The sequence below is a fragment of the Oryctolagus cuniculus genome, chromosome 17, assembly GCF_051225735.1.
Source record: "Oryctolagus cuniculus isolate XC-2025 breed Fujian yellow rabbit chromosome 17, ASM5122573v1, whole genome shotgun sequence".
Classification (NCBI taxonomy): domain Eukaryota; kingdom Metazoa; phylum Chordata; class Mammalia; order Lagomorpha; family Leporidae; genus Oryctolagus; species Oryctolagus cuniculus.
Window position 1 is genome coordinate 59,867,727 of NC_142883.1, and position 19,106 is coordinate 59,886,832.

Consider the following 19,106-nt stretch of genomic DNA (forward strand, 5'->3'; position numbering starts at 1 on the left):
CTTCCTCTCCTCTCTGTGTAACTCTTTCAAATAAATAAATAAGTCTTAAAAAAAATTAGTGCATTTTTAGGTTCCCTCTTAGGCATGATACATTCTCTAATTTTTATAAATTGCTGGGTTTTATGTAACAGTATTTGTTTTGGGGTTTTTTATCTATTCGTTTGGGAACTAAGCCAATGATAATCTTGACCTGTAGAGTCATTGTCTGGTTTTGGTTATAGATCATGCTAATGTAACATTTCTAAACTGAAGCAGTTTCAGGTTGTCATGATTTGTTCCCTTAGTATCTGGTAGAGCTCATACACTGGTAAAACCAGCTGCTTCTAGTGGGGACTTTTAACTATAGATTCAGTTTTTAGTATATGTGCTGCCAAAGCGAGCACTATAGATGCAATTTTTTAAAAACCTTCTTCAGGCGGTAGTTTTTCTTACCCCTTATTTAAAAAAACTTGTGTCTTACATTCTTTTATAACTTTTTTTAATTGTCTGTTTGAAAGGCAGAGTTACAGAGGGAGAGAGGTAGAGACACAGACAAATCTTCTATCTGCTGATTGATTCGCTCCCCAAATGGCCACAAGGATAGAAGTCCAAAGCTTCCTCTGGGTCTCCCATGTGGGTGGCAGGGGAACAAGCTCTTGGGCCATCATCCACTGCTTTCCCAAGCACATTAGCAAGGAGCTGGATTGGAAGTAAAGCAGCTGAGATTCAAACCAGAGCCTATATGGGATGCTGGCGTTGCAGGCGATAGCTTTACCCACTATGCAACAGTGCCAGCCCCCTCTTTTTATAACTTTTTCAAAGATTTATTTATTTGAAATAGTTACGGAGAGAGGTAGAGTCAGAGAGAGAGAGGTCTTCTATTCCACTGGCTCACTCCCCAGATGACCACAACATCCAGAGCTGAGCTAATCTGAAGACAGGAGCTTCCTCCGGGTCTCCCACTCGGGTGCAGGGGCCCAAGCACTTGGGCCATCTTCCACTGCTTTCCCAGGCCATAGCAGAGAGCTGGATTGGAAGAGGAGCAGCTGGGACCAGAACCGGTGCCCATATGGGATGCCAATGCTTTAGGGCAGGGCTTTATCCCACTGCACCACAGCGCTGACCCCTCCATTATTTTTAAAGGTTTTGTTTTTGTTTTTGTTTTTTAAGCATATCTTTATTCACTATCTGGTTATTTTCTCTCCCTAAGCTTTCTCTGGCTTCCATTTTTAAAACATCAGCCCTCATTGTCATTTGTGATTTTTTTCTTTAAGATTTATCTTATGTACTTGAAATTCAGAGTTACACAGAGAGAGAAGGAGAGGCAGAGAGAATTCTTCCATCTGCTGGTTCACTCCCCAATTGTCCGCAACGGCTGGAGCTGTGCTGATCCAAAGCCAGGACCCAGGAGCTTCTTCAGGGTCTCCCATGTGGGTGCAGGGGCCCAAGGACTTGAGCCATCTTTTTTTTTTTTTTTTTTTTTTTTTTTTTTTAATTTATTTGACAGAGTTAGAGACAGAGAGAAAGGTTTTCCTTCCGTTGGTTCACCCCTCAAATGGCCCCTACAGCTGGAGCTATGCCAATCCGAAGGCATTAGCCAGGTGCCTGCTCCTGGTATCCCATGCTGGCGCAGAGGCCCAAGCACTTGGGCCATCCTCCACTGCCTTCCCAGGCCACAGCAGAGAGCTGAACTGGAAGAGGAGAAACCGGGACCAGAACCCGGCGCCCATATGGGATGCTGGCGCCCTAGGCGGTAGATAGACCAAGTGAGCCACGGCGCGGGCCCCTCAGTTTTTTTTTTTTTTTTTACCATGATGCATTTACGTATTTGTGTTTGCAGTTTCTTTTAATCTGTCCAGCTTAAGATTCATTAAGCTTTGTGAATACGAGGGCTAGAGTTTCTTCATCAGTTTTGAGTACTTCTGAGCTGGATATTTTAATATCTTTTTTTTTTTTTTTTTAAACAAAAGTGTTTCCTACAGTTCTTTATTTCCTTTTGAAATTCTAGGTAGATGAAATATCCTTTCAGTCTTCCAGGTCTTTAAATTGCTTGTTTTTACCATTATTTACTTTGGACTTCATTTGGGGCTATTACTTCAGTCTGTCTTGCAGTTAACATTTTCCAGCTGTATTTAACTTGTCAAATCCATCTTCAATTTCAATAATTATGTTTTTATTTCTGTAATTTTTATTTGGCTCATTTTCAGATCTTCGCAGTGTTTTATAGGATCCCATTAAGTTTTAATATACCTGACCATTTTGTTAAGATTTTGTGCATCTAATTCTCCTCTGTCCTTGTCTCTTTCCCTTTTCTCACCTCAGTTTCTTTACTGTAAAATGGTGGTAACACTACTAATAACACCAATTACATCATGACTTTCTATGAGTTAAGGTAATTTAATATATTGCATAGTATGTGGCATTAGTTAATGCTTAGTGACGTGTACCCCATTATAATAATTTGAGATAGTGAAATATGTTTAGTGTATGAGTATAATGAGATTTTACAAAGGCTTCAAATTTTATGTAAAATAACTAGAGTAAATATGTAGATACACTATAGCCTGTATAGCAAGATAATATTATATAGGGCGAGAGTTGTGCCGCAGCAGATTAAGCTGCTGCTTTTGCCACTAGCATCCCATGTGAGAGTGTCCATTGACTCCCAGCTGCCCTGTTCCCCGTCCACTTCCTTGCTAATGTACTGGGAAGGCAGTAAGAAGATGCCCAAAGTACTGGAGCCTCCGCAACCTACATGGAAGACCAGGATGGAGTTCTTTCCTCCTGGCTTCAGCCTGGCCTGGAATTGCTGTTGCAGCCATTTGGGGAATGAGTCAATGAATGTAAGGTCTCTCTGTCACTCTGCCTTTCACATAAATAAATACATTTTCAAAAAAATGTAATGTGTTTATCATGTATTAAATCATGTGTCTGGGGCCGGTGCTGTGGTGTAGTGGGTGAAGTCACCACCGCCTGCAGTTGCCGGTGTACCATGTGGATGCTGGTTCAAGTCCCGGCTGTTCCACTTCTGATCCAGCTCTCTGCTATGGCCTGGGAAAGCAGTAGAGGATGGCCCAAATCCTTGGACCTCTGCACCCACATGGGAGACCCATAGGAGGCTCCTGGCTTCAGATCAGCGAAGCTCCAGCCATTGCGGCCAACTGGGGAATGCACCAGCAGATTGAAGACCTCTCTCTTCTCTGCCTCTCCTTCTCTCTCTGTGTAACTGACTTTGAAATAAATAAAAATAAATCCTAAAAAAAAATTATGTGTCTTACACAGTTTCAGTAAAGTTACAATAAGTTTATATTTGACAGAATAATTGTAAAATTAGTGTGAAAGAGCAGATAGATGAGGAACAATTTTGTTCTTTTGTGTTTGTTCCTTGCCTTTATAATGTTTTTAAGAATGTATTTGAGATAGGGCCAGCAGACGGAGATCTTCACCAGCTGATTCACTCCCCAAAAGCCTTCAAGAGCCAGGGCTGGGCCAGACTAAGGCTTGGAGCCTGTAAGTCCACTGGGTCTCCCACGTGGGTGTCAAGGACACAAGTACTGGAACCAGCATCGGCCGCTTCCCAGCATGTGCGTAAGCAGGAAGCTGGATGTGGGTGTCCCAAGCAGTGACTTACCCTGCTGCGCCAAATGCCCCGTTAAAATAGTTTCATCTCAGAGCTATTTAGGTACTGAGATCAAAGTTTGACTTTTTTTTAAGATTATTTATTACATAAGGGAGATTACAAAAAAGGCCCCTCATGAGCAGGAAAGAAGGGGCACCATTGAGAACTCATTCCCATAAAATTGATCTCAGAATTCTAGATATCTTTCCTGTATAGATGACAGACTACAAGAATACTTGAAGTTCCAAAGCAGAAGAATTATAAGCTACTTTCTTGGATTCTTATTGTTTGATTTAGTCATGATCTGATTTATAGAACTTGGCACTTTGACTATCAGTTATACTTAGTGGTACAGATGATTTTTTCCTGTAGGCCTTACACTAGACATGACCTAATTTCCTGTTCATCATCTAAGATGGTTTAATATTTCCAACAGTAGCTGTATGGCATATTTGTTTTTTTTTTTTTTTTTTTGACAGGCAGAGTGGACAGTGAGAGAGAGACAGAGAGAAAGGTCTTCCTTTGCCGTTGGTTCACCCTCCAATGGCCGCCGCTGCAGCCGGCGCACCGCGCTGATCCGATGGCAGGAGCCAGGAGCCAGGTGCTTTTTCCTGGTCTCCCATGGGGTGCAGGGCCCAAGCACCTGGGCCATCCTCCACTGCACTCCCTGGCCATAGCAGAGAGCTGGCCTGGAAGAAGGGCAACCGGGACAGAATCCGGCGCCCCAGCCGGGACTAGAACCCGGTGTGCCGGCGCCGCAAGGTGGAGGATTAGCCTATTGAGCCACGGCGCCGGCCAGCATATTTGTTCATGTGGATATTTATTGAGTACTCCTAGGTTTAGGTGTTGATAAAAAGCAGTGGATGAAAATAGCTGATTCCCTGCTTACTTCACTAATACTAATGTCATATTTACTGAACATTTATGGTTGTAACATGCTTTATATGTCATTTAATACATCTTTAAAAAGCTTTATTTATTTTGAAAGTCTTATAGAGAGAGGGAGACATAGAGATCTATCCACACTGGTTCACTCCCCTGATAGCTCCAACAACTAGGGCTCAGCAAGGCCAAAGCCAGGAGTTTCATCCGGGTCTCCCCTGTAGGTGGTAGGGGCCCAATCACTTGGGTTATCTTCCACTGCTTTTCCCAGACCATTAGCAGGAAGCTGGATTGAAAGTGGAGCAACTGGGACTGAAACTGACACCCTTATGGGATGATGGTGGTGCAAGTGGTAGCTTTACCCATCGTACCATAATGCAGTCCCCATTTAATCTTTTTTTTTTTTTTTTTTTTTTTTTTTTTTTTTTTTTTTTGACAGAGTGGACAGTGAGAGAGAGAGACAGAGAGAAAGGTCTTCCTTTGCCGTTGGTTCACCCTCCAATGGCTGCCGCGGATGCCACACTGCGGCCGGTGCACCGCGCTGATCCGATGGCAGGAGCCAGGTGCTTATCCTGGTCTCCCATGGGGTGCAGGGCCCAAGCACTTGGGCCATCGTCCACTGCACTCCCTGGCCACAGCAGAGAGCTGGCCTGGAAGAGGGGCAACCGGGACAGAATCTGGCACCCTGACCGGGACTAGAACCTGGTGTGCCGGCGCTGTAAGGTGGAGGATTAGCCTAGTGAGCTGCGGCGCCGGCCCCATTTAATCTTTCAAAAAAGCTATACAACAGGTAGTGTAGCTATCCCTGGTTTACGTGCAAATGTTTAGATACTTGTGTACATGGCATAAGGACATGTCACAGGGGTGATGAGGGTCAAATTCCATCAGATGAATACAGAATGTTTTCTGCCTGTTAGTTGTACATGCCAGCAGACCATAGCTGTGCTCGTTGCCTATTATTGGAGCATGATAAGATACATAGTGTTGGGTGGTCATGTACTGTGCTAATTTAAGGGATTGCCAAAATCTTGTCTACCATGGTTTCCCCGCCAGTATATACCGTGTATCTGTTATACTTAAAAGTATTTTTCCCATGCCTTCACAGGTCATTGTGATAGAAGTATAAAGGGTACTTTTAGTAAGTTTAATTTCTGTTACTGTTTTGCTTTAAATTGATCAAAGTTTAATTATTAAAGGATGTTTCCCCTTGGTTTTATATCTACCCATGTATGTATGTATCATAGGGTGATTTGTGTTGTCTAGTTGTTAGTTAAAATCAGTGTTTTTTCCTTGGAGCCTTGGTTCTGTGAGACTACTCCCAGATTAAATGGTTATCTTAGAGAATCAGCAAACAGTGCATTTGTTGTCTCTGGCAGTTAACTGCTGGTGATGGTGATGTGGAACAGAGCCTAACTCTTCTTTCTTTTCTGGGTGTCTTAGCAACAGCTAGAAGAGGAAGCAGCCAAACCTCCTGAACCTGAGAAGCCTGTGTCTCCTCCTCCAGTGGAGCAGAAACACCGGAGCATCGTCCAGATTATTTATGATGAGAATCGGGTAAGCTTGTGCTGGCGTCTGATTTCTACTATTGTTTTTAATGCTCATAAACTTTTGTTGCAAAGATTGATGTTTTTTCCTTATACAGTAAAAAAAAGTTGATAATTGTACTTTAATATTTCACTTTAGGTTATCTATTATATAAGTATTATTTAATGAGTAGAATTTTATCACCTGAGTCTCCTGTTGTAGGAATATTTACAAGCAAATTTGGTAGCACCTAATACCAAATATCTATACTGTAGTTTTCAATTTGTAAGGGGGATTTAATTAGGTGACTACGGTACCATTTTGGTACAAATCGGCCATTGAATGTGGACATGGACTTCATTATCAGATTCAAATTCATAGTTGGGCTATGTTTGACCTGTATTTCTAGAGTTCAGAGTACACTTAACTGTTTTGTTTTTTTTGTGTGTGTTTGTTTGGGGACAGGCAGCGTTAGAGACAGAGAGAAAGGCCTTCCTTTTCCATTGGTTCACCCCCCAAATGGCCGCTACGGCCAGCGTGCTGCACCGCTCCGAAGCCAGGAGCCAGGTGCTTCTTCCTGGTCTCCCATGCGGGTGCAGGGCCCAAGCACTTGGGCCATCCTCCACTGCCTTCCCGGGCCACAGCAGAGAGCTGGACTGGAAGAGGAGCAACCGGGACAGAATCTGGCGGCCCAACCAGGACTAGAACCCGGTGTGCCGGTGCCGCAAGGTGGAGGATTAGCCTAGTGAGCCGCGGTGCCGGCCAGTACACTTAACTTTTTAAAGATTTATTAAAACAATTTCTTCTTTCATACCCTTAATAAAAGCGTTCACAGATTTAAGAAAACCAGGCCTGAATTCCATGATAACTTTTGTGATGTCACAGATTTTAAAACTAATTATTTGAAAAGCAGAGTGATAGAGATAGGGGGACTTAGAGATCTTCCATCTGCTAATTCACTCTCCAAATGGCCACAACTGCTGGAGCTGTGTTAGGCTGAAGTCACATGCTAGGAGCCCCATCTGGATCTCCCATGTTGGGTGGCAGGGACTCAGGTACCTGAGCTGTCATGTTTCCCAGGTACATTGGCAGGAAGCTGGATTGGAAGCAGGGCCGCCAAGGCTTGATGTGGGATGTGGGCCTCCCAAGTAGTCACTGACCTGCTGCACCACAGTTGTTTCACTTAAAATTGGCTTTTTAATTTGGCTCAGGAACTAGCAGTTAAAAGGAAAGTCATTTACCCTCAGTATAAAGAAAATGCTTCAACAAAACTACTTAACAAAGTAGGCTTTCAGAAGTCCTCAATCCAAAAGTATATGCTTTCTTCCTTCCTTCCTTCCTTGTTTTTTTTTTTTTTTTTTTTTTTTTTTTTTTTTTTTTTTTTTTTTTTTTTTTTTAAGATTTATTTATTGGCCGGCACCGTGGCTGAATAGGCGGCGCTGGCACCCTGGGTTCTAGTCCTGGTTGGGGCGCCGGATTCTGTCCCAGTTGCCCCTCTTCCAGTCCAGCTTTCTGCTGTGGCCCAGGAGTGCAGTGGAGGATGGCCAAGTGCTTAGGCCCTGCGCCCACATGGGAGACCAGGAGAAGCACCTGGCTTCTGGGTTCGGATCAACGCAGTACGCCGGCCGCAGCAGCTATTGTGGGGTGAACCAACGGAAAAGGAAGACCTTTCTCTCTGTCTCTCTCTCTCTCTCTCTCTCACTGTCCACTCTGCCTGTCCAAAAAAAAAAAAAAAAAAAATTATTTATTTTCAAGGCCTCACTGGAATGTAAGAAATGAAAAATAGTGAGCAAGATTCGGTAGAGAATTCCAGTTTGTGTTTAGTTTTTGTATATAGAAAGATGCTTTCATCAATCTGATAAATGTTTCTTGGTGTCCAGTGTCCATTAACATCACTTGAAAACTCCTTTCAGGCCTCTTCTTGCTCTTTTAGCTTTTATGGATTTTTAGCTTTTATGGATTTGGTTTGTGTTCATTTTTTGAAGAAAAGAAATTGAAAATAATTTTTTTTTAGTATTAGATTGTTTTAAGCTTATTTGTAAGGCCAAGTTACAGAGAGAGGTCCTCCATTCACTGGTTCATTCCTCAAATGACTATAACAGCTGGGCCTGGGCCAGGCTGGAGCCAAGAGCTTCCCCCTGGTCTCCCACATGGGTGCAGGGGTCCAAGCACTGGGGCCATCATCCACTGCTTTCCCTGGCACATTGCCAGGGAGCTAGATTGGAAGTGGAGCAGTTGGGACTTAAACTGGCACCCAAATGGGATGCTGGCACTGCAGATACCTACTTACCCCACTAAACCACAGCGCCAGCCCCTGGACTTACCTTCTTACAGTGAAGTGGAAGTAACTCACAGTAACTGTAGTAGTCATCTTTTATATAGTAAAAAAATTGTATTCTAGCAGTAGTCATGTGCTGGGCTTGTATTTGCACAGTTCTAGAATCTAAGACCTTCACTGCCTCTTTAGGTCTTTTTGGTGAATGACCTTACTTGTCTTGACTACTGGCATGGATGGATGGGGCAAAGACAAAAGAACATCTCCCCCTTTTCCTTGTGTGACAGTAGTCTTTTATGGTTGGAAGTAAGCCAAGTGTGGCTTAATAGATGGGACCATTATCACATATAAGACATTCTCTCATTTAGGAAGTTAGAATAAGAAAGAAAGCCGTCCCAAAGTGACTAATTTTAACATTGGCTTACTAAGAGAAAAGTTGACTTGGCATCATATTTAAACTTTAGACCAAGTTTGTTTAGTCTCTAAACAGACTGTTCTCCTGAAATATTTTTTTAAAGATTTATTTTAAAGGCAGAGTTAGAGAGAGAGAGGTTTTCCATCTGCTGGTTCACTCCCCAGATGGTCACAGCAGCCGGAGCTGCACCGATCTGAAGCCAGGATCCAGGAGCTTCCTCTGGGTCTCCCATGCAGGTGCAGGGGTCCAAGCACTTGGGTCTTTTTTATTGCTTTCCCAGGCCATAGCAGAGCTGAATTGAAAGTGGAGCAGCCAAGACTCGAACCAGCATTCACATGGGATGCCAAAACTGCAGGTAGCAGCTTTACCTGCTATGCCACCGTGCTGGATCCTCCTGAACTATTATTAATAATTAACAATTCAGTTTGCTAGTACCCTGCTCAATTGTGAGTTCCAAAAACATTCACAAATGTTTATACAATTTAATAATACACATAAAAAACTTAGTTGTGAGGAGGTTTCAGAAACATCATGCTTGTATCTTTCTTTTAAAGATTTATTTATTTATTTGAAAGTCAGTTATACACATAGAGGAGTGGCAGAGAGAGATCTTCCATCTGCTAGCTCACTCCCCAGTTGGCTGCAATTGGCCCCACCCACCATACCAGAGCACCTGCCCCATATGTTTTAAAAGTATTTATTTATTTGAGAGAGAGAATGAGCATTCTCGTCCGTTGGTTCATTCCCCAAATGACTGCAATGGTCAGGACTCTGCTGAAGCTGGGAACAAGAAACTCCATCCAGATCTCCCACAGACGTAGAAGGAACCCAACTGCTTGAGGCATTACCACTGCCTCCCAGCATCCACATTAGCAGGAAGCTGGAGTTGGGACACAGAACTATTGATCCAAACCAGACACTCTAATGTGGGACAGGGGCATCCTAATGGGTGTCATAACCACGGGACCTAACACTGCCCTCCTTATATTTCGATTGGATGAGTTGTAAGAGAATGATTAACAGAAGAAAAGTGTCCGTAGCAGAGAGGACATTTAGTGCCACGATCTCTGGTCTCCTCGGCCAGTGCCCTAGGAATTATCTGTTGCTCTCCCTTTGCCTCTCCATGTATGTTTAGTTAGTCAATGAAGAGCTTCAGGTTCTGCTTTCTGAATACTGGTCTGGTCAGTCTCCTCCCCATTTGCCATTTAGTTTAGTTCGAGCCTTCATCTCTCAGTTACTGAATCTCTTTCTTTCAGCTCCTTTTCTTTCTAACTCATCCTTCATGTTTGTGTCCTATTGCGTAATTCTCCAAATAAAGCCTTGGATGATTTCCACCTTTCTACAGAATAGCCCAAACTTTTTATTGGTGCTTACAAGCCTATTTTTCTGGGCTTTGCCTATACTCCTTTCTTAGTGATAGCTTACCACAACAGACTGAGAGTGTTCACTTGAAGTTGCAGGCACCTTGACCCCATGGTGTTTCCCATGCCTGTAGGTGGTCACTGTTTTGTCTTTCCTGTTTGTCCAACACACTCAAACTTCAAGACCCAGGGCAAATACCATTCTCTCTCTGAAGCCTTATACTTCAATGTGGCAAGGGTTACCTTCTCCTTGTCTTAGAGTCTAGCAAATGCCTGGCACATACAGTGTTCTCAACACATGTTTGAAGAAACAATTACTTCTATTTGTATACTTAGAATAAAGTGTATAACATGGAAATAAAACAGTGTTAAGTTAAAACTATTGATAGTTTTTATTCTTTTCAAGGAAGATTTCTGTTGGATAGCACTTTCAAAATTGACATGTTAAAATACATATATAAGTGAACATTTATTTACTATTGAGTACTTATAAACTAGCTGTTTACTTTGTTATTCAACTGTTACTATGATAGGAAAGAAACTAATTGTAAGTTTTTCTTCAAAGAAACCAGTTTGGTTTACCACACAAAAGACTGGCCACTTTATGTTATTTATTCTTACTAAACTTCACTAAAGAAGATATCAGTTAAAGTATGTAACATGTTTCCAATAAAGAATGGTGACTTCCTCTCTTCAGATTATCAGGATCTGTTTGCTTTTAGGAATTCCTTAGGTATTGCTTTCAGTACACATGTTTACCTTATAACAGAAGAATTTTTGACAATAAGAATGAATTTAGCTGTAGGTCAGTCTTAGATAAATATTGTTAAATAGGTAGTGATTTTACACTTATGTAATCTGATTTTTAATTTCCACCATACAACAATGTCTTTATCTCTAGAAAAAAGCAGAAGAAGCTCATAAAATTTTTGAAGGTCTTGGCCCAAAAGTTGAACTGGTAAGTAAGAAATTTCTGTTTTTCTTTCCAGCAATTTTTCTTTCTTTCTTTTTTCTTTTTGTTATAGCTCTTCTTGGGATAAAATGGAATATAACACAGTTATTTTGAGATGAGAGAAGTGTAGCTGGACAAGACGTTTATGATCAGGTTTAAAATCACGGTTAATGAACTTGGTTATGTTGCAGAAGCATCATCCTGAGCATGTTTTTGTCTGAACAACCATTTAATCACTCCAGGTGGAAGGGAAAAAAAAAATCAAGAACAGAACTAGCCCTTCAGATCATAATGTAGAGTAGTGACATTGCTTACTCTTCCTTTCTCTTTGAAATTAAAAATCTAAGACTAGTTGTATTTAGCATGTGATATAGTGAATTTGTAAACTTTCCTCAAGAAGTGATATTATCAGAGGTTGAGATCAACATAATTATTTAGGGTTCCCAAAAGTCTGGAGGTTTGGTAAGAGTATGTTATTATGTAGACCCATTAGTACTTTACCTAGGCATACCTTAAAGTATTGTGTTTTATCACTTCATAGACATAGGTACATTTTATACATACATATTTGATTTCTTTTGTAGCCACTCTATAACCAGCCATCAGATACCAAGGTGTACCATGAGAACATCAAGACGTAAGTATTTCTCATTTTTGCAGTTTTGCAGTTAAAGACTTATATTTTATAAAGAGATCATTTTTATGTTATCTGCTGACATTACTTAAAATAGTATAGGTATGTTTTAGATTTGTGTAATTTGCTGTCATTTTACTATATGTTATCTTCCTCTGGCTTCTTGGGGGTTGGGGTGACAGCTTTGAGTTTCCGAGGCCAAAAAATAAAATAAATTATTGCATAAAACTAGCTGGTTTTATAATCTGCTAGTAAAAAAAAAAAAGGTGGATACTTAACATTGAAATGGCTTACCTTGAGGCTTGAATTTTTTGCCTCCTGTTTTGTCTTTTTTTCAGTGGAGTACCTGCAAGGCGCATGATGAAGTAAGATAATGAAGCTTTTTCATTTAAGACTAGTGATGACACCGTCCCCCACCAAGCCACATCTGCCATTGCAAAGTAGAAGTGCCACGGATCATTTTATCATTATTCAAAATCCTATTCTAGGGAAATCCCTTCCATGACTCTTGCTAATGACGGTATTTGTAGACCCTTCTGCCATTTAAATGTCCTGGTGCCTTGGAAGCGCTCAGTCACCTCACGTGGGTGAGGAGGCTGCTCCAGAATGTAGTTTGCTTACTAGCCTTGCTTATCCGAGTACCAGGCCTTTATGGATGCAGATTTTGGAATAAGAAAATAAGTGAAAAGAAAACCTAATTTCTTGATCTGATTGAAGGAAGAGAGGAAGCTAGATAGGTATCTTTTTTTTTTTTTTTAATTATCATAGTTAAAAATTTTAGGTGAATTATTCTTAGTTTGTTACAAAAATGTGATATTTCTACTTTATATGTTTTATTAAGTATAACCAGAACATTATAATTATTTTACTGGTATAGTTACTAATGAGCACATTGCTATTTATATATCTATTTTTTTTCTTTTAAAAATTTCTAATTGAGTGTGTGCAATAGTTAACTACTTTGCAGAACTGGTGGCAAATATAGTTTGCATGGTAGTATGCATGAAAATAATTGAAGTTTGAATAATTTTGACTTTTGTTAAGTGGTTCCTAATGGAAGTCATATACTTATGCATTTTTCTGTGAGATGCTGCTATGATATTGAGAACCCTTAGAAGCAGACAAGGCAAAAGTCATGTAAAGCATATTTTGTTTTGGAACTGTTTAGCTGTTTTAACATTTTTAAAAAGAAGAGTAGTAGATAAAATCTAGTTGGCTACTTTTAATGACTCTCTTTCCACACAAAGCTTCAGTTATGTGTGTATTCTGTCTTTTTTCTCCCGATATACGTTAGAGAGCATCTGTGTCTTTGATTTATTTACATTGCCTGTTTAATGCTCATCACATTTTCCTGAGATGGGTTGTTGACTAGATGACTTCATTTAAATTCTTAGCAAACATTTAAAATTGTACTTCCTGATTGTTGTTTGCCTTTGAGTAACACATAATCACAATTAGAGCCAACTGAGCACTTGGGAATGCCCCCACTGTAGATACCTCTGCGGTATTCACTCAGCTGCATGCACCCATGTGAAATGTTGAGTAGCTCTTCTTTTATCATCATCATTTGCTTTGTATGAAATAGCAAATGTACCATTTAATGATTCTTTTCATCTTTTGGCTACTTTTTCATATAGCCAGCTCCTGATTGTCCATGCTTATTTGAGTGGAGCCAGTGTCACTGTTAGTCCCGAGTGACAGATAATCCAAAAACTTTACTTCTACTTGCCTTGGCTTTGTATTTATATTTGAATAATCAGCTTGAAATCCTTTCTGGAAGTAGGTGGGGTATAAATATTTATGTTTGAACCTGCATGTCATTGTTTTTGAAGATCACAATGCTTCACATTTAAAAAGTGAAACTGTCATGTTAAGATACATGAGAAACCTTCCTGTCTTGTCACATTGCCATCCATTACTTAGCATGGGTTGTGTTGTTTCTGTGACTGAAGTCAGTCTTCTGTTTAGTGCAGAAGTCACTTCACTAAATGTGTTGATGTGCCTTCTCCTCAGAGAGGGGAGCACCTTACCTGAAGAGGGGGGTAACTGTAAAAGCTCCTTTTTTTCTTCTCACCTCCCGTTCACCAGGAGTATTCAAAGGTACTGGTATCATCAGAGTTCTCAAGAAGAATCAGTAACTGTATAATTATAATTTTGGAATAATATGCCCCATAATGTGACATATTGAAAATTATTCTTATAAAGTCTTGCTATAGAGTGGGAGGAATTTCAGTCTTTTCTAAACATTGCAAAAATTACAAAGTTTTATTTTGCAGGGTGAAAAAATTAGGATTAACTTTGATCACATCGTAGAGTCTTAAGTGCTCTTTGCCTGTTTTACAGTGTGTCTGGAAAAATAAATACACCATTAAATTGTGCTTTTTCTTAATGTCATGCAACCATATTTTTCTCTTCTAGAAACCAGGTGATGAGGAAAAAACTCATTTTATTTTTTAAAAGAAGAAATCATGCAAGAAAACAAAGGGTGAGGTCCTATCCTTGTTAACTGAAATTTGTACAGCTTTCACATTCATACTCATTTAGGCATTCACTTTCCCATTATTAGAGGAAATAGTTCTTAATTTTATTTAAAAATAAATGCTGATCTAGACACTAACAGTACATGTGACAAATATTAATATAATTCTAGTAACATTTTGATATTATAAATCACATTTAGTATCATTATCAAATTAATTTCACTAGTCATCTAAGTATAATATTTTCATCTAACCAAATAAAGAAAATGGTGAGTAGTTATAAAAATATTAAGGATAAGCAGGATCTTCTACATTTACTCTCTTAAGCCTCAAACAAATGTGGGTAAGTTATAGTTATGCTGAGTAGACATTACTGTTATTTTTTTACTTGAAACTGTGTAAGCTAGGTTTCAGGTTTCAAAATTCAAATAGTTCTCATTCAGTTATGATTTGCTGTTTCAAAGTTTTGTGATTATAATTTTTCTGAAAACAAAGTTATAGAAAATGTTAATATTTTTATTTCCATGTTCTAATTTTACAGAAAATGTTGATACATTTAAATTCAAATATTTAATAAATGAATGGTGCTCTTTAAATCTACATTGAAAATGAACTTTGTGCCTTATGTGGAGAGTTTAATGAGCTGTAAAACTCGGGAGGCAATGATGTGTTTTCATGTAAAGCTGATGTTCTGGTCTGCCAGTCTTTAAGCCTTCAGATACGGTCTTAAATTGCTGGTCTTGATTTTTTTTTTTGCCAAGAATGTGCAAATTAAGTAAGAAATTAACTCAGGTTTTTTTCTGCATAGCAATTTTGTTATAATAGCTAAGTTAGCTCTTTGTTGATCAAATACAGGAGCGCAAACTTTTTCACACTTCAGAGTGTAATTGTAAAATTTGTGTGTTCACTGATTTGCTGAATAAATATTTATTGACTGTGTTCTCCATCACGTATATTATTCTACACAGGTGAGCAAGATTGTCATATGGTTTCAGCCCTTAGGGAGCAGAGAGGTCAGCAGGCACTGCGATATTGTGATCATCTTGCAGCTACAGACATACAGATGACTGTGACGGGGAAACCTTGTTGCAGATATGAATCAGAAAGGGAAGTTGTACAGAAAACCATACATTGTGTAGACTTGTTCTAGCAGAGGGACTAGCGTAAGGAAAAGTGGAGAAAGTATGGCCGATTCAGAGGTGGCTGAGCTGAGACTTAGTTGGGAGTGAGGTAAGATATGGGAAGGTGGCCTGAGTTGTGTACTGCTTTGGGAGTGACCTAGGAGATTGTGGATCAGATCCTGAGGACACCTTACAAGTTTTTAAACTGAGACGGTTCAGGTTTGTGTTTTTAAGACTTTGGCTGCAGCATTAAGAATGTGTAGAATACATTTTGGAGACTATTATTTTAACCAGGTCAAGGGATGATTTACTCTAGATTATGGAGGTAGGAGTAGAAGTAAAGAAGATGAAGGTGAAGGATGCCAAAGAGACGTGGGAGTTGAGCAGGATGACCAGGAAGTGGTGGTGTGGTGTGGTGTGCTGCAGGGTGTGTGAAGCAGATAACACCCCTTTCTCCAGTGCCACTGTGCTGAGATGACCAATGCTAGTGTTTGAGTCCTTGTGCCCTTCTCTGTGTTCATGTGTGTCAGATACATTCACAGTTCAATGTTCATGAAGGAGAGTTCTTCTGTCTTCTCTGTTTAAGAAAATGAAGTCATAAAACATTTATCGGAAAGCATTAATACATACTTCACTGGGTTTCTTTTTTATCATAAAGTATATGTACCTTTCCCACACTGTCAGAAATGTCTGTTACATAGCATTTGTTTATGATTACAAAAATCTGCAAGCAACAGAAATTTCAACAATAGAGGGACAGTTAAAATGTGCATGTTTGCTCTGACAGATTGGAAGAATAACAAGAAGATGTTAATGTGATTGCCTATGGGTGATTGGTCAGATTGTGAACTGCTTATAAATTTTTTTTTTTTTTTTTGACAACAAAGACATGGTTATCAGGAAAATAAAAGCTGGTCAGTGGCTACTAGTTGTTTAATTAATTGATAATTTGTGTAGTCTTAATGTTAACTAAAAAATCCAGCCAAAATATGCTTTATATGCTGATTTCAGATAGGAATCAGAGTTCCTTTTCTTTCTCCTCTTTTAGATCAAAGACATTTTCTTTCACAATTGAGCCATAGGCCACATGTACTTCTGACTTAACCTTAAGAGGTAGCATATATTTTACGGTATTAGGTTTGTCAGAATCAGTTTCATTTAATTATTATTAATTTGCTACGGGTATTTAATAGGAACAAAAAATCTGCCAGCGTTATGATCAGCTCATGGAGGCGTGGGAGAAAAAAGTGGACAGAATAGAAAATAATCCTCGGAGGAAAGCTAAAGAAAGCAAAACAAGAGAGTACTATGAAAAGCAGTTTCCAGAAATTCGAAAACAAAGAGAACAGCAAGAAAGATTTCAACGGTAAGTAGTTTGATGTTTAATGGCTGTGGTATTTTTCTTCAAATCACATTTCTGTTCTTTCACAATATTTATAGTTTCCTGAGTCTGATCATTAAGAAACTTTGTAAAGGGGTAGGTGTTGTGGCATAGTGGGTTAAGCCACCACCTGTGATGCCAGCATACCATGTGTGCCAGTTTTTGTCCAGGCTGCTTCACCTCTTCTTCTTCTTCTTTTTTTAAAGATTTTATTTGTTTACTTGAAAGTCAGAGTTATAGAGAGGCAGAGAGAGAGAGGGAGAGATCTTCCATCTGCTAGTTCGCTCCCCAAATGACCACAATTGCCGGAGATGGGCTGATCTGGAGCCAGGAGCCAGGAGCTTCTTCTGGGTCCCCCACATGAGTACAGGGGCCGAAACACTTGGACTGTCTTCCCCTGCTTTCCTAGGACATAGCAGAGAGCTGGATCGGAAGAGGAGCAGCTGGGACATGAACTGGCACCCATATATGATGCCAGCGCTGCAGGTGGAGCCTTTAGGCCGCTATGACACAGTGCTGGCCTCAAATAAATCTTTAAAAAAAATAAATAAATAAAGTTTTATAAAGAATTTTTATGCTGAATGTAAAATTTTATTACTAAGCATTAATATATCATATTGAACTTAATATTGTTATATTTAATCATATTGTTGAATCTAAATATGTGTATTTTTAAAAAATATGTGTATATTTTGAAATTGTTCAGTTCCTAAAAATATCAATTTTATTGATAATGGAAGTTAGTAATCACAGACTTGAATATCCCATAGTCCTCCATTTTCAGCTTAACGAAGCAGCATTAAATTAACCACTAATTAAGCAACTTTAATTTTGATAGAATAGTTTCTGATTTGTTTTGACTTTAGGACAGCATGTACTTTGTGAAGCTCTTAAAAGCTTTAGTTTTTTTCACTGCCTCATTTAAGAGTCATATAATCTCCTTTGCCCACAATTAAGTTTTTGTGAGGGATATTGTCTGTTTTTTCTTCCCTTTTTAAAACGTTTGACCTACTTTCTAGTTTGTTATCTTGTTTGCTAGAAGGCAGAAAAAAGATAACTGTTTGAGATTGAAATTGCATCATTCACTTTTTTTTGTAGAAGTTCCTCATAACTAGTTTTCTTTTAATTTGTTTATTTTCAGTACAGACTCATACACATACATACAACACACAAACACACATACACACACACACACAAAGCCATGAGTAGTTCTACCATTTGAATCTTGGACAAGTAATCTTTAGGTCAGTTGTGCATTTAAATTCTTATTAATTTAATAGGTGACTCAAGCTTGTTACTTAAAAGTAGTTCCTCAGTAGTATGGTGGTATCTTCTCTGACTTTTCACATGTTTAAAAAGACCCATTCAGGACTATAATTTAATTCAGTTGTGTTCTCTATGAAAGGCTTTTTAAATGTATTTTTACTTTCTTCCTCATATTCAGAGTTGGGCAAAGGGGAGCTGGTCTTTCAGCCACCATTGCTAGGAGTGAGCATGAGATTTCTGAAATTATTGATGGTCTCTCTGAACAGGAGGTAAGAAAATTAATTGATTTAATTCAAGTTGATGATTAATTATTAAAGCATTTTAGTGCCACAGCCCAGGATCTAAAGGTTTATTTGTATGTAGATGAAGGAACTTGAGGAACTTGGAGTTTAGACTGTTTCAAAGATACAAGCCAACCATTGAAGGGCTTTAGCCAAGGCATTCACATGATCATATTGGTATTTGGGATCAGGGAAATCTGGAGAGAGATGAATAATCTGTTATGATAAAATGAAAAATCTGAGTCAGGCGAATGGTGATGGGGTGTGGACTGATAACAGAGAGTAATTGAAGGTGGAATGGACAGAGTAAGGTAGATGGATTGGATATTTATGGTGAGAAAGGAGAGAGATGGAAAGGGACCCTTGATTTCCAGTTTGGGGACTGAGCTGGTGGTTCCATTTCCTGAAGTACTGAAGGAACATATGTTTCTCAGATGGCAATGTATTCTCCATAGGGTGCTCGTTTGCCTTGGGACAGAGTTGAACCAGAGAGACTTTATATCATAGCTGTGTGCAGGTAGACAGATCCCAGTGAAAGGGGAAGGTCTTGAATGACCATATAGGCATTAGAACTGAACAAGGGGTGGGCATTGTGGCAGAGCGGGTAAAGCCCTGGCCTGTGCCGCCAGCATCCCATGTAGGCGCCCGTTCGTGTCCTGGCTGCTCCACTTCCAATCCAGCTCTCTGCTAGTGGCCTGGGAAAGCAGAGGAGATGGCCCAAGTGTTTGGGCCCCTGCACCCATGTGGGAGACTGAGAAGAAGCTCCTGGCTTTGAATCAGCCCAGCTCCAGCATTGCGGCCATTGGGGAGTGAACCAGTGGATGGAAGACTTTTGTCTATAACTCTACCTCTTAAGTAAATACGTAAATCTTTAAAAAAACTGAATGCAAAAGATATTTTGCACCAAAGTAAGCTCATGCTGTTAATCTCATTTTC

General features: G+C 39.6%; 1 protein-coding gene across 50 annotated transcripts in view; it reads left to right on the plus strand.

Annotated features, from left to right (window-relative positions):
- NCOR1 (nuclear receptor corepressor 1) overlaps positions 1–19,106 on the plus strand; it is a 168,450-nt gene that overhangs the window by 55,613 nt on the left and 93,731 nt on the right. For 37 of the 50 annotated variants that reach the window (XM_051824415.3, XM_070061427.2, XM_051824414.3 and 34 more), the window contains exons 6-12: positions 5,921–6,034; positions 10,957–11,013; positions 11,592–11,644; positions 11,980–12,006; positions 14,060–14,126; positions 16,436–16,608; positions 18,068–18,158. In XM_051824415.3, coding sequence (XP_051680375.1) covers positions 5,921–6,034; positions 10,957–11,013; positions 11,592–11,644; positions 11,980–12,006; positions 14,060–14,126; positions 16,436–16,608; positions 18,068–18,158 — 582 coding nt within the window. The remainder of the gene's footprint in view (positions 1–5,920; positions 6,035–10,956; positions 11,014–11,591; positions 11,645–11,979; positions 12,007–14,059; positions 14,127–16,435; positions 16,609–18,067; positions 18,159–19,106) is intronic. The other 13 variants (XM_070061433.2, XM_070061439.2, XM_051824422.3 and 10 more) reach the window with 1 other exon arrangement.